The sequence below is a fragment of the Dufourea novaeangliae genome, unplaced genomic scaffold (genome assembly GCF_001272555.1).
Source record: "Dufourea novaeangliae isolate 0120121106 unplaced genomic scaffold, ASM127255v1 scaffold76, whole genome shotgun sequence".
In the NCBI taxonomy this organism is placed as follows: Eukaryota; Metazoa; Arthropoda; class Insecta; order Hymenoptera; family Halictidae; genus Dufourea; species Dufourea novaeangliae.
Window position 1 is genome coordinate 489,448 of NW_015373950.1, and position 14,425 is coordinate 503,872.

At 39.5% G+C, this 14,425-nt stretch overlaps 1 protein-coding gene across 1 annotated transcript; it reads left to right on the plus strand.

Annotated features, from left to right (window-relative positions):
- The first annotated feature begins 4,613 nt into the window (after positions 1–4,613).
- LOC107186140 (slit homolog 3 protein-like) lies at positions 4,614–6,554 on the plus strand. Its single transcript, XM_015573953.1, has 2 exons — positions 4,614–4,652; positions 4,872–6,554. The coding sequence occupies exons 1-2, from the start codon at positions 4,614–4,616 to the stop codon at positions 6,552–6,554; spliced, it is 1,722 nt and encodes a 573-aa protein (XP_015429439.1).
- Positions 6,555–14,425: the final 7,871 nt, after the last annotated feature.

Sequence of the window (14,425 nt, forward strand, 5' to 3'; positions counted from 1 at the left end):
ACTTTGGATTTATTCCGCGCAGTGTTTACACGTTGCATATACAGGGTGACTCGTTTAAATTAATTCCCACGAATATCGTCGTAACCGTTAATTATATTAAGTTCAAATTTGTTTTCTTTTATTGACGTATGTTTCTATAATAATTTCAATAAGAAAGAAAACTATAAAAAGAGAATTTAAAATCTAAAAATATTTTAAACCCATGGAACTAAGTTCAGGGTCAATTCGACCCAAAACAGAACAGTAATTTTCAAGATTTTTCTACATTACAGAAATCTAAAAATAAATTTCACATTAACTGTTCAGGTATGATAATTATCTCTAAATGAAGTAACGCATTCCCGTAAATCTATTATAATTTGAACTGAACAGTATCCACTGACAACCTATACATATATGTAACGATTACTTCAACAGAAACACAACATCAGTTAATGAATTATGTTTTCTCCAAGCACCTCCAAGGCGTACTCCTACAACCATGTTTAAAACGGTTGAACAACATTCCCAATCCAGAAATAAGAAAAAGCGAAATAACAACCAGAAGAAACACTAGAAACACAACAAAACAGCAGGAAAATGAAAACGAGCAGCTGTTGCTGTAAAAATCCCGCGATATTTACGCGGAATTAGGACTATCCTTAATCGAGCTTAGTTACCCACGAGCGTGTCACGAATTTATTTAACGCGTCCGTCGAGCAGCAATTTAGCAACGAATCCCCATGCGTGTTCCCCGGCAAATATGCAGAACTGCTCGAATAAATAATATCAAAGTAGGTACGTTCGGGGGGGGGGGGGGCGTACGCCTTGATTCATTAAATCCTGGGATCTCATAATACGGCTTGGAAATGGAAAATGTGCAACGAGGTCGAGCGTGTGACCCCCACGGTAACTTCGGTATTGCGAGTGCATAATCCTTTCGTAATGACGTGCCCGTTTTTAGCTTTAATACAGCTGACACGCCGCAATCACGCCACCCCCCCCCTCCCCCCTGGCCTCGTGAGTAGGGGAAGATCCTCTCCTGGCCCAGCCCCGAGTGTGTGTTTCGCGCACGTTCCGAGTCCAGGGATTAACGTTCGTCTGACACCGGGGTCACGCGTTTCCGGAGAATGCGGAATTTATACTGGACAACCTCGAAGTAAATCACTAGATCCACATCATTTGACCCGTGGCACACATTTTTACGATACGCAGCAGAACAAAATTTAACTGTAGAACGACAGTGGTGTGGCCACTGGTGACCTCACCGAACTATGATCTTATTCACAGAAGTGTAAATAAAGATTAGAATATTTTAGAAATATAGAAACAGCTTTTGTTTGCTTTTTGAATTTGGGTAAGTATTTACAATAAGGGAGTCACCTCCAATTTCGATGATTTTTCTGTATGTTGTCAAGGTCATCACCCTGAATACTGTTGTGAAGGTTTTAGTTGGGACTTGCTGTTTGTGAAGAAATTATTATTTTTATAAGTTTAGGTAGATGATTATTTAGATGTTTGGCCTTCTCAGAAATTTCAATGCGTTGCCGACAAAAAGACATTTGTTTTTTCAAAATTACTAACAAAAAGAAAGTATCATCTTCCAAAACAGTAGACAAGCGTCTGAGGCTACTTCAATAAGTGGAAACGCGTCCATTGTTTTAGGGGAGTTATTATAAAAAAAAGTTACTTTTGTTTCTTGAACTGTGTCTGACCAATTTCGATTAATATAATGCTTCAGAGTTGATCAGGGATGGTCAAAAAAAGTTTTTCAGAATTGGGTAGAGACAGTTCAAGAAAAAGGTATCATTGTTCACTTAATAACTTTTTAGTAAACATTTTATAACTGAAACCTTCTGAAAGTCACTCAGGAAGGTGACTTTGAGAAGATATGTCAAAGTCATCGGTCATTTTACTTATCAATACTACTAAAGTACGACAATAAACTTTTTTTGATAATAACTTTTACAAACGGCGACCTTCAACTAAAACATTTACAATACTACACAGGCTGATGACCTTGAGAACATATTAAAAAATCATCGAAATTGGAGGTCGCTCCCTTATTGTAAATATTTACCCTAATTTGTACCGTAGCTTATAAAGTACATTTTCATTGATTTTATGATCATTTGAGTTGTCAACGGCCGCACAGTATCTTTATTATAAGGGAAGTGTATTTTACAAAGGGACTTCGGTACCTCGAAAATTCTGAGTTTTAAGATTCCACAGGTTAGTAGGGCACCTCAATAGAAGCATCGGACAATTTTTCGTTTTTGATGATATTCGGTTCTTCAGGGTGAAACTACCCCTTAACCCTACGATACATGACTCTGGTCTTCATCAAATTTACATATCGTGGTTGGAAAAATAATCCACAGCAGATTACGTAGTATAAAACAAATTTTTTTATTCATAAACCAGCACTGTTATGAAATACAGATAATATTAGTATGAAGTCTTACTAACTACATTTTTACACATATGAATTTGTATGTTCTTTACATATCGGATTTTTACAGTTGACCCAAGTTCTGTCACATTTTTTGTCTCTTTTGGTGGAACAAATAAAGCAACGTGTTTTTGTCGGAATTTTTGGTGGATATATTTTCTTTTTCTGGTACATCGATGAATTTTTTAATATCTTCCACAACACTTCTTTGTAAATTGAGATTCCTCGATCTCATTATCATATACGGCATAATAACCTGTCTAGACAACAGAGTTGAGCAGAATTTTATTTGAATAATACACAGTGAAAAGCAGCAGTATCTAAGAGTGTCGTTCTGAGTTTTAAACAGTTAATGAGATTAAATAATTGTTCGACAAATGTCGATTCATTCATAAAAAGGTATTATTTTATTATAAAAATTGAAATTTTCACGTTTAAACAAGCAAAAATGACAAAATACTTTTTTTATCTTCTATTCGTTATTCGAAACATTTTATCTAGATAATGAGTTTGCCCATCTCTGGTAGACAACTGTTTCAAAAATAGTCTTCTTCAATCACTTCTCTCTTCCTTGTAATCAGAATTTCCGTTCGTAAATAAAACAAAAGCATTTAATTCAACTACATCTATTATATTACTCCAAACTACTCGTTGAAAACAGTGCAGCTAACGCAGAGGTGCTCTGTAACGCGGGTGCAGATCTAATCATAACATTCTGGGTATGTTCAATCTACTCGAAATCCTATCACTATACATAAGCTAGGATATCTAAGAATGTCAAATAATAAACATTAAGAGTCCGCTGGATGTGTAAACCAAATCTGTACAGAACTATGTGTCCATATTCAACTAATGGGTATAAAACACCCAACTTATGAAAATAGCGACGAAATTTGAATTTCCACTTTTTCTTCTGAATTATTCTGTTATTAAACTTGAGAAGTAATTATTACATATTTGAATTCTTAAGGAATGAATACACAAAGCAACGTGCAATTATTTCATTATACAAGAAAGAAATCTAAAAGTAAATATTCAAGTGGATATAAAATATCCACGTTATGCATTTTAGGGTTAAATTTATTTTCCTGTATATATCTTGAAAACTATACTAGGTATAAAAAAAACAGTTAAAATAAGATGTAGGCTTCTTGTGCTCTATAAATCTATGCAATGAGATTAAGACATCTAATGAAGAAGGATTTTTCGAAATAGATTATTTTGATTTTATTTTGTGGTCACCAACTCCACAGTGTCACGTACGCTGGAAAAGGGGACGGTGTCGTTCTAGGGTTGACCTTCTTCGTGGATTAACCCTCGACCTGCGGACACCGGGTCAAACCCGTACATCTTAGGTTTGTCTTACCTCCGAATCCTTGATAGTTTCATCTCATCTTACACCGTTGGCTTGTCGTCGGAAAATGTATTTGACTTCAGTTTTGTACCAGTGCTTACACAGTCAACACGGATTCTTCGGCTAACACAGTTTCTACGATCTCATAGACGAAAATACATGTCGCAAATGTTCGCAACGTATCTCTAATATTCGTGTGAAAATTGAAAAAGAAATACTTTACGTATTGAATGTGCAAAATTAGAATAAATATCGTTTAGTTTATACTTTGTATATTTTTGTTTGCTTGTTACTTATTATAAATTGTGCAAGTAAAAATTGACCACAACATTACATAAATAGTTCTGGATGTGATCTCAGTAAATACTGATAATCTCAGTAATTGTTCAAAATAAATAACGAAACGAAAAGGGGGCAAGATATCATTTGTACTCGATTACTTTCCTGAATTATTGTTTATGGAATAAATTGTATACATTATTATGAGCCGTTCAGAGGCCAAAGTAGTGGTAGCTCCAGTTTTTGAATGTTTTCAAATTTTAATGCCGTAGCACTTGATCGGTGCTTAACTTTATATATTTAAAATAAATTTCTTTGATAATTTTTGTGGATTTAATCGCATCGGCAAATAAACAACTAATGTATGCTTTTTCTTTCTAAATACTATTATTATTGATATTTTCCGCTGCAAAATTTACTTCGCCACTTATCAAACCTCTGTACCTCATTGTCGTTTAAACTCGATACAGCTACCCTTGTTAAACAAAGAATAATTTCCAACTTAACCATTTATTTTATACAGAACCCAATTAAGAAACATAGTAAGACATGAATAAGACCAGTAAAATTATTCAACAATCTATTCGGGTACGCCCTTTAAAAAATCAACGACGAACAAACTATTTCCCAACCGCTCAGGGAACAACTTTTCTCATTTTCGTCGGTTCTCCAATCACGAGTATGGGTGTCTCCATGGAAAATAATTTATGCACGGCAATAAACCTAGCATTAATGTAAATTACATTTCACGATAAGCCGCCCGCTGTGAGCTTCCTTAATAAAGAGTTTCTTGTTCATTATTTCCAGACTGCACGGTGCGGCGCGACTGTATCGAGCACGGTCTACCATCTGCTCGTCCTCGCCGGACTGTTCGCCCTTGGAACGGCTGCGTTTTGCCCGAACGGTTGCACCTGCGACGACGACAATCTCGTGGTGTCCTGCATAGGGGCGAACTTGGATGTGATACCGATCGCGTTGAATCCGAGCATCCAACGGATAGTGCTGAAGGAGAATCGGATAAAGATCGTGGATGCAGCAGCCTTTCAATTTTACGGGGACCTGAAGAACGTCGATTTGTCGAGCAATCATCTATTCACCATACCGAACGGCAGCTTCGAAGCGCAAAAGCAATTGGTCGAGCTTCATCTGAGGCACAACAAGATCTCTGCCCTGACCGAAAAAACGTTTCAGGGCCTCAGATCTCTGACGGTGCTGAATCTACGGGACAATTATCTGGAGAGCCTCAAGAGCGGTCTTTTCACCTCGTTGACGAAGCTGGAAGAGCTCGATCTGGGAAAGAATCGTATATCGAAGGTGGAGCCGGGCGCTTTCCAAAAATTAGGCACACTTAGGGTGCTGCATCTTGACGACAATCAGCTGAGAACCATACCCTCGCCCGCGTTGGCCCCGTTGAACTCGTTGGCCGAGCTGCACATAGGCTGGAATGCGTTCTCCGCCCTCCCCGACGACGCGTTCAAAGGATTGGAACAGCTGACGGTACTCGACATCACCGGTGCCGGTCTAGATGACATCAGCGACTCAGCTTTTCGAGGCTTGAACGCTCTGCGTACACTCGGTCTCGACGGGAACAAGCTGCAAGAAGTGCCCACGAAACAACTGGCGGTACTGCCTCGTCTCGAGGAGCTCACTTTGGGCCAGAACTTCTTCACGACTCTGAGGTCAGGCGCGTTCCAGGGCCTGTCCAAGTTGAAGAAACTCGATATATCCGCGGCGAAGCTGCTGACCACCGTGGAACGCGGCGCGTTCTCGGACAACGCGAATCTGGAGACCCTAGTGTTGAACAGCAACAAACGACTAACGACAATGGAGGATGGTTCGTTGGCCGGCTTACCGAACCTAAGGCATCTGATGCTCCGCGACAACGCCTTCGCCGGATTCTCCGAGTCCCTGGTGGCCTGGAACGAGCTACGTCGGCTGGATTTAAGCGAGAATCCCCTGGTCTGCGACTGTGGTCTGCTCTGGTTAGCCGAGGTCCTTGTCCCACGGAACTCCAGCCCGGTAATCTGTGCGGAACCACCGGAATCGAAAGGAAAGCCGATAAAGGGTATGTCGCCGGACGAGCTTGGCTGCGCGTTCTCGGATCCACGAAAACAGGCACTGTTGGCCACACTATGCGCCGCTGGCCTCGCGCTGCTCACCGGCCTTGCTCTGGTCCTCTACTACAGATGCCGTAGACGAGTGCGGGATGCGTTGAAGGACTACAAATGGAAGAATCGTGCGATCTCCCGCAAGGAGCACGAATACCAAAAGACCTACTCGGACGACGAGTACATCGTCCGTGCCGCTCACCCGCATCACCATCATCACCATCATCAGCCACAGTCGCAACAAATCGCCCCGCACCATCACCATCATCATCTGCAACAACAGCAGATGCAACAACAACAACAACAACAGCAGCAGCAACAACAACAACAACACTCCCAGATCTCGAGCAACATCAAGCCGATCCCGGTGACGGAACTGTAGCTAGAACTTCGGGCGGCGAGCCCAGGAGCCGGCGGCGTTTGGTTCCTGCCCCACGGCAGCACCACGCTCGCCGAGGGCTTCACCTACATCGACGGTGAAACCGCGCGACAGATGCGCCGTCCGGGAACGCTGCCCAACTCCGGCATGTCCGGTCATCGTACGATCGGTCCCATCGAGGACGGCTCGACGCCGTTGAGCGTCGCCGGCGATAATTGCCCGTCCGCCGGCGGCCGATTACATTATACGAATCACTCGCTGCGTCGCACCCCACAACCGCCATCGTCCCATTTAACGAGTCGCGACCCGGACGGCGGACCTACGGAACGGGCGCAGAACGACTCGAGGGTTCAGAACGGTGTCCCGGGACATCATCACGCGCCACCGCCGTTACCATCCAGGCATCAACCGTCCTGCGGCCAATCATCCTATCCCACGCTGCCAATGAACGGTCACGCGACCCATCAGTACCATCATTTTCCCCGTGAAAAAGAGAGATCCTCCGGCCGCGAGAGAAGTCGCGATCGGGATTGCGCGGTGCAATCGGTCCAGACGCATCGGTCCGACAAGCATCGGGATCCTCAGATGGAGATGGAGATGCACGACGGGATGGACATGGGCGAGATCGGCTCGTATCGAGCGTAAACATCTGGTCTGCACGCGTGCGGCGATGAACGGATGGGGGATCAATGGGTTGAAATTCGCTTTTTTCTTTGGGGGAAACGGTGGAATTACGGGGACAAGCCGAGTGAATTGAATCGAAGACTGAATTCTCGAACGGTGAACGAAGAAACACCGGGCGAACGGGATTGAAAATTGCCCGTGTGACGCGCACGCGCGGTCACGTTTACCACCCCGTGGGTAATACGAACGGGAGTGCGTGAAACAGATCGAAGAAGCAGAAACGCGTCGAATCCACAACCGAACGGTCTCGAAATATGCTGTCACGATGGAATTGGCGAACATCCACGTGGTGAATCGAATCGAAGACCGATGAGGGCCCCGGGCGGGGGGATCGTCGAGCAATTTTCTTGATACTGGTACATTCCAATCGACCCTATTCACGAGGCCTTCGCGGGACAAATGAAAATGGATTAAACACAGCGAGAGAGATCTTACGGGATTATAGACGACCTAACGCTGTAGCGTCTCTTATGACGAAATGATCGGATGACAGTGTTCCAGCGTGATTCGAATTGATCCACGTCTAGACGATACTTAATAAGAGAAACGTTGCCTCGGGAGAGGGGCGTATATTGTAGTACTGTGTACCAATGAGGAAATATCAAAGGAGATCCAGATGCTCTAAAGGGAAATGGCTGAGGATATTACAATAGGGTAGCAGGAGCGATTGGTTGCAGGCTACGAGTTGCAACGCATTTTTCACGTCCTGTCGGATCATCCGGGTATTGTGTCTTGTGTCTGGACACGTTGTGTAACGCATGCTCCGGCGATTCCGTACCGAACGAACGAAGTTTACAAGGCTGGAACCCGAGGAATCACATCAAAGGCGATCGTCTTCGTCGCGAGCGCATGGACGCGTGCTGCGTGTGACGACAGCGACTTTGAAGGCGTTTCTTCGCGGAAGCGTGTTCGGAAAAGCATAAACGTAGGGGGAAGATAAAAGTGCGCCGCGAACTTGCGAAAATGTCATACGACCGTGAACGGTAACGTCCCTCTGGCGATCTCTGGACCACGGAGACGCGCGTCGTTTGTAAATGTCACGCTGCGACAAAACGGAACGATCGAATCGAAATTCGAAGGGAACGTGCTATTCTGTTAACTATAGTTTCCCAGTGACGTTGGCGGATCACGGTATGCCCGTCGATTAATGAAAAACAGAGAGCAATCGTGGTTGCACACCGTGGACGTAAGAGAACGAAGCGAAAGAATCGAATTCAAATTAACTCGGTGACTCGATATTAAAGTTTATCGCGTTTGAAATTATTGCGCGCTTACGACGTATTTATTAATGTGGCGGGACGAGTTTTTTTTATCATCGGGTCAATTCTTTATGGTTTCTTGTGGTATTCGAAACGAGAAATTGAATACTTTGTAATTCTAATTTTGTAACCGATTATGATCTCTGAACGGTGTACTTAATGACGGTAATTATCAGGTTATTTCAAGTCTTTGCGTATTCTCGGACATTGTATAAAAAATGGTATATGTTGTACATATGTGGTATGGTTTTTAGATCGATGTATTTTTTTAATGTAGATGGGTACATATACTGCGTGGCATAATTATAAAACCACCCTGAAATTTTCAATTCTTATGTATTGTGATTGAAATAAAAACGATCCACTTTTTTTTTTCTAGGAAGCAGAATCTATCCTTTTCTGGAGAAACAGTATTTCTCAACACGATTTCAGACATGGCATACTTGTTTCGTTTTTATTTTAACCATAATATGTCAAAATTGAATATTTTACGGTGGTTTTATAGTTATGCCACGCACTGTATAATATACACATATACAAGGTGGACCGATAAATGGTACCACCTCTGACTAGTTTTTGGAACAATGAATGAAAAATATAAGTTTTCCGACTAGAAGTTATTTAATACAAATGGTCGGGCTATGTAAAATTCTTTCTTATACCATACAAATTGTCGCGTTCATAATTCTGGAGATACTGTGTGTGTTAAATTTTATTACTGCACTTTGTATACTGTAATAATATGATATATATAATACATATTATGTATAGGGTTGTTGCATAAAGAATGTCGTTTTCTAGCTGCAGAATTTGAAGGGTTATAAGTTATCCTCAAATGATGATTTTTAATCGGAATAAGATCTATCTTATTCTATCGATATAAAATACAAATTACGAGAAAAAACAATGTTTACTCTGCAACAATATAATATATACAATATATGTGTCCACATATTTTACCAGTTGTGTTTTAATAATAAATCATGAAAGCGCTCTTCTCAAAAGTATCCTCTGTTCGGAAAAGATTATTCGAGTGAATTATTTTAGTATCAAGACACTTCAGAGTTTTTCTATTTTTACCAATGATAATATAATCGTAGCATTCATTGACGTTTTATGGTATTCAAAGCATTGGGACTATCCTCAGAGCGTTTTAAAAGTTCGTATAACAAAATACGCAGAAATCGATGAAATGATCTGGTAATATGAAACATGTTCGAAATAGTCATGTCCAATCATCCATGTCCGAAGTACATTATTATAAGTTTAACGGCATTTGTAACCCTTAAGTACTTTGCGATTCATTCTGAATACGATCGACAATATACAAACCATCGCTGAGCACCGTCTAACATGGACTCGTGTACATTAAAAAAGTATAGTACGTAACCGACCGCTTAATTATGCCGAGACTGTCGAGTGGGACAAGAAGTGACGATCTCAAGTTCGATGGCGCCACAGTAGCCAACGAGATGGAAAGGGTTCTGCAGCGCACGAAAACGATCTTAACGAGTCGACTGCCGAGTAATCGCTCAATTGAATGTTCTCCCGGATTTCACGAGTCAGATATCGTGGTAATGTGCTTTTTTCTTAATTTAAAGCGCACTTCTGTGAAGCTCGATCTTGAAATTATAAGTTTGGAAGTAATACGAGATCGAAAATTGCCTTTACGCCTTTCTCATAAACGTGTCTAATTAATTATGACAATGGTTTGTCGAAAATTTCAGTCCATTGAACACCGTCTATTCTTTTGTACCCGGCTTCGCATCTGTGAAATCTTTTTGCTCTTTCAATTACCACAGCTGAATTGATAGCACAATTGAAATACTTGAACTCGGCTGTTTGTAAAATAGTGATCGAAAACGGAATTTTTTACGAACGTTTTATTAGAATTAGATTGGTAATCTTTTTAAAGAGAGGAATTTTTTTTGGAAACGGATATAGAATTCCAGTGCACAGTGGTATGACGATGACTATTATTATTATAGTTTAATATAATTTAAGATTTTTCGGAAGTTATTATTTTGTTAGTAGAAATACGTCATTTGCCAGCGTTAGATTTAATAAGGTAAAAACCCCATAATTAGGCGAGCAGGTATTGTTTCTGATCAATCTCTCCTTGTTTAAATTACTAGTCTGTATTATTCAAAAGAAGAAATTGATAAGTATTTTACGAAGATGTCAATTCTATTAATATATTTTATTAATCACGTAGAAAAAAAAAGATTTGTGCCAAACCATTGTTAACATGCGTATTATTTTTTCTCCTAGAAGAAGCAGAAGGAAATTAAATCATTTACACTCATAATTTACTTCAATAAATATCGGATTTTCGAAAGTCCGTTTAAAAGCAGATCATCGATTACTGATATCATCGCGTTCGCTACCGCCAATTTGTTTGGAAATTGTTCGTCATAGCCGTGATAGATATGCAACCTTTTATTAAAATAAAAAAGGTTTTATATCTCGTTGGATTTTTTCATGTAAACTATAACATTTTTAAAGCGACGGTAACATACAACTGTGCAAAAACTTATCGCACACGTTCATCTATATACAATCGTTTACAGCACCGTTTATAAGGATTGATCATTTAAAAATATGTTCTTTTTTATTTCGGTGACAACTGATTCCGTTTCTCTTTTGATTACTGTGCATTTAAGTATAACTCTGGATGTACTGATTCGATTTAATTATTATGAATAACAATTTCGAACATGTTGTGCAAAGAAATTGTTTATTTTTTATTTAAGCGGTAAAGTTTTATTCACGAATAAAGACAAATTTTTAATATTGATAATTAGGAATATTCGTACGATATAATCAACGGTTTGGCACAGATTCTTCCGTGCAGCTGTATGTTTCATCCCGTGCTCGGAATTTTAAAAGAATAATGCTCAAGTTCCTTCGTTTTTTTTTCTTGTAATTGCATTGATTTCCGAACTGCGAAATTTTCATATCGAATCGACGCGACTTTAGGAACAGGCGCGGGCATTTTGTGATCGTTAACGTATTGGTTTAAACGCAAACCGTCGAACAATGGACACCGAAAGCGTCTCGTACAATAACAATACTTGATGTAAATAAATTCTTCTAGTATTTTGCAATATCTCGAGGAAGTTTAAGTCTTATATTTAAAACCTACGACATTACGACGAAGGTTCGTGCACGGATGCAGTAATAAAAACTAACTCGAAGTTTGTAAATAATAATTGTTTGTATCGTTTAAGACTGTAAGGTGTGTATATATTTTTAACGAGATCGAGAAACTAATATATCTTCGTCTGGTATATAAATCGTAAACTTGAGGAGAGGGAGTATTCGTTTGAAAGATATGCGAGAATTGGCCAACCTTTGTGTATTTTTTTTTCCTTATTGTTATTTGTATATGTATTCGCTGATATTTTACAATCATTTCTCCGTTTTTATATTACAAAATAAATAATATTTATGAAGATAGAAGTTTTCGTGTGCGGTCGTTTACATAAAATTTCACCACCACAAAACTAAAAGTCAAACGTTATTTTAATCAGTACATTTGTGCCTATTGTCCTCGCCACACCCCATTCATTGGAAGCGAAGCTAAAGAAAATAGCAGACCATGAACCCTCAGAAATTACCTGGACAACTGCAAATCACGTGCAAAACATTCGCTGTCCTAAAACCTTCTCTTTATTATATTTGGATAGTGACTTCCAGGAATCCCAGAAAAAATACATACACCAAGCCCTACTTTTTCCATACAACCACTTCTTCCAAAATGTACACCAACCAAAATTCTGCATTCTCCACCAATCACAAGTCGATCCGTTGCAACACACGACTGCGCATACAACCACCAGACAGTACACATTCAATCGTCATCGAGAACACGTCTATCAGTCAGAGCAAACACACTTAATATACACATACACATACATCACATTCTGTTATGTTTATATTGAAATTTAAGTGTTCCACAAAGTAGTGTTAACTTATTCGAACCACATAATATCACCATCTTCAGTTACACCATTTCCAATGAGCTCCGCGTCATTAATTCATCAACGAGCAGTGACAAAATCGGGAGTTTATCGTGAGTACTCGGCAACATATATTAAAAAGTAATATAAAAAGATTCGTGGAATTCAATGAAAAATATACAGGGTGTTTCGTTTAACCCTAATGTTCGTAACCGAAAAGTTGCACACTGTTTCATGACCGGGGTACCCAGGTAGGGGAAAGGTGTCTAAAACGATCCCCTTAAGGTGTAATTTATATAAAAATTACAAATGCTCATTATTTAAATAAAAGTAAAGTAGTTTTTGTAAGTTAGTCTATCTATCTGATCATTGGCTTAAATAAAATTTAGCTATCTGATCAATTATATTTTTTATTCACATTTCTTTGAAAGCATACTTAAGGATTATTTTATACCTACTGCTAGTAAATTAGAGGAACATTATAAAGCATTTCATTTATTAAATTTTATTTAAATAAAAACAGCTTTGACGCGTTGTTTTTCTTTCATATTGACGGAGCATTGTTGTAATTAAAAAAAAAAAACAATAATATAGCATATAGGTAAAATGATTTCTGGGATCATTTTATCCTATTAGAGAGGGATCGTATGACCCCAAACACCCAACTCATATTCAGTGGTTGAATATAACCTCAACTTATTACATGCGGTAACGAAACATTAATTAACTTATTATTGAATTATGGTTAAATCCGTGGAAGAAGCAGCTGTCACATTAAACCGTTCATGACAAAAGTTACACAACATTAAAAAAAGACCTTTCCTTAGATAAATTGCAGTAATTTTAAATTTTTCTTGTGGACAACACACAGAACACTGATATTCACATGGCATTTCGAGCAACGATTAGTGACGTGACTTTCTTCACAAGAAATTCCCAAAAATCCATTCGTGTTTAGCCCGTTTCCACCAGGCTCCCCGCTTAAGGAGTCATGCTCAGTCAGGGGGCCGAAAAAAGAGTGTTCTTTAGGACTTTTGTTCTCGAAAACTATAAGACCTTTTTCAAAAAATGTGTTTGTGTTTCAAAGATTGCAGTTTCTAAATTATAAGGTAATGTTTTTATTTAAAAATATTTATTAGTAAATAAATGGTGAGCGATCTCCCGGATGTCTCTTCACAAAAAGTGGTCTGCCGTGATCACTGTAACTTCGTAACGGTCCATCTGAAATTAAAAATTCAGTAAGATTTATGTAATGGCAGAACTAATCTTATCCTTGAACGTGGTGTTTTTCGAAATATTGATTAGGAACAAAATAGCGGACGTTTTCCTGAAAAACTGCGATTTTCACCTAAAAAATCACTAGTTTTAGGTCAATTAAAAAAAAAAGTATGTAACGAACAAAAGAATCCTTCGTTCAAGGACAAGTTTTTCTGATTTGAAATAAGGCGCAAAAGGCTTCATGTAAATCGACACAGTAGTTTTCGAGAAATACAGATCACCGAATTGAAAAATGTAGTTTCAAGAAAAACGCGTTTAAAGTTTCAGGTCAAGCTTACACTTATATAAAATGTTCATTTTTTAACGCCTGTAACTCTGTCATTTTTAATTGGACTACCTTGAAACTTGCACAGAATATTCTCGAGATGTTGTACTTAAAAAAAAAAACGTAAAAAGTGAAAAATCAATTTTTTGAAAATTTCTGACTGAACATGACCCCTTAAGCGTTCGATGGTCCGATATCGGTAGCTCGGGGAACGCGCAGTGCTACGGGAAAGATGCGAACCTCGGCGCGACGGGATTATTTTTCCGGCCGAGTGTACCCTAAGGAATTCCACGGTCACCCCGGTCGGGAAAGGTGACTGCACCTTGAATCGACTCTCTCGCCCGTTCCTCGGCCGTGTTGCAGGAGCCTGTGAATTCCAGTTCCCCTTGCCGCCGGTCTTGACGAGCTTCGATTCCGGAATAGGCT

Coding starts and splice junctions, on each gene's coding strand:
- LOC107186140 (XM_015573953.1), top strand. CDS start 4,614: ATGAATAAGACCAGTAAAATTATTCAACAATCTATTCGG. Junction 4,653..4,871: donor TTATTCAACAATCTATTCGG/GTACGCCCTTTA, acceptor CATTATTTCCAG/ACTGCACGGTGCGGCGCGAC.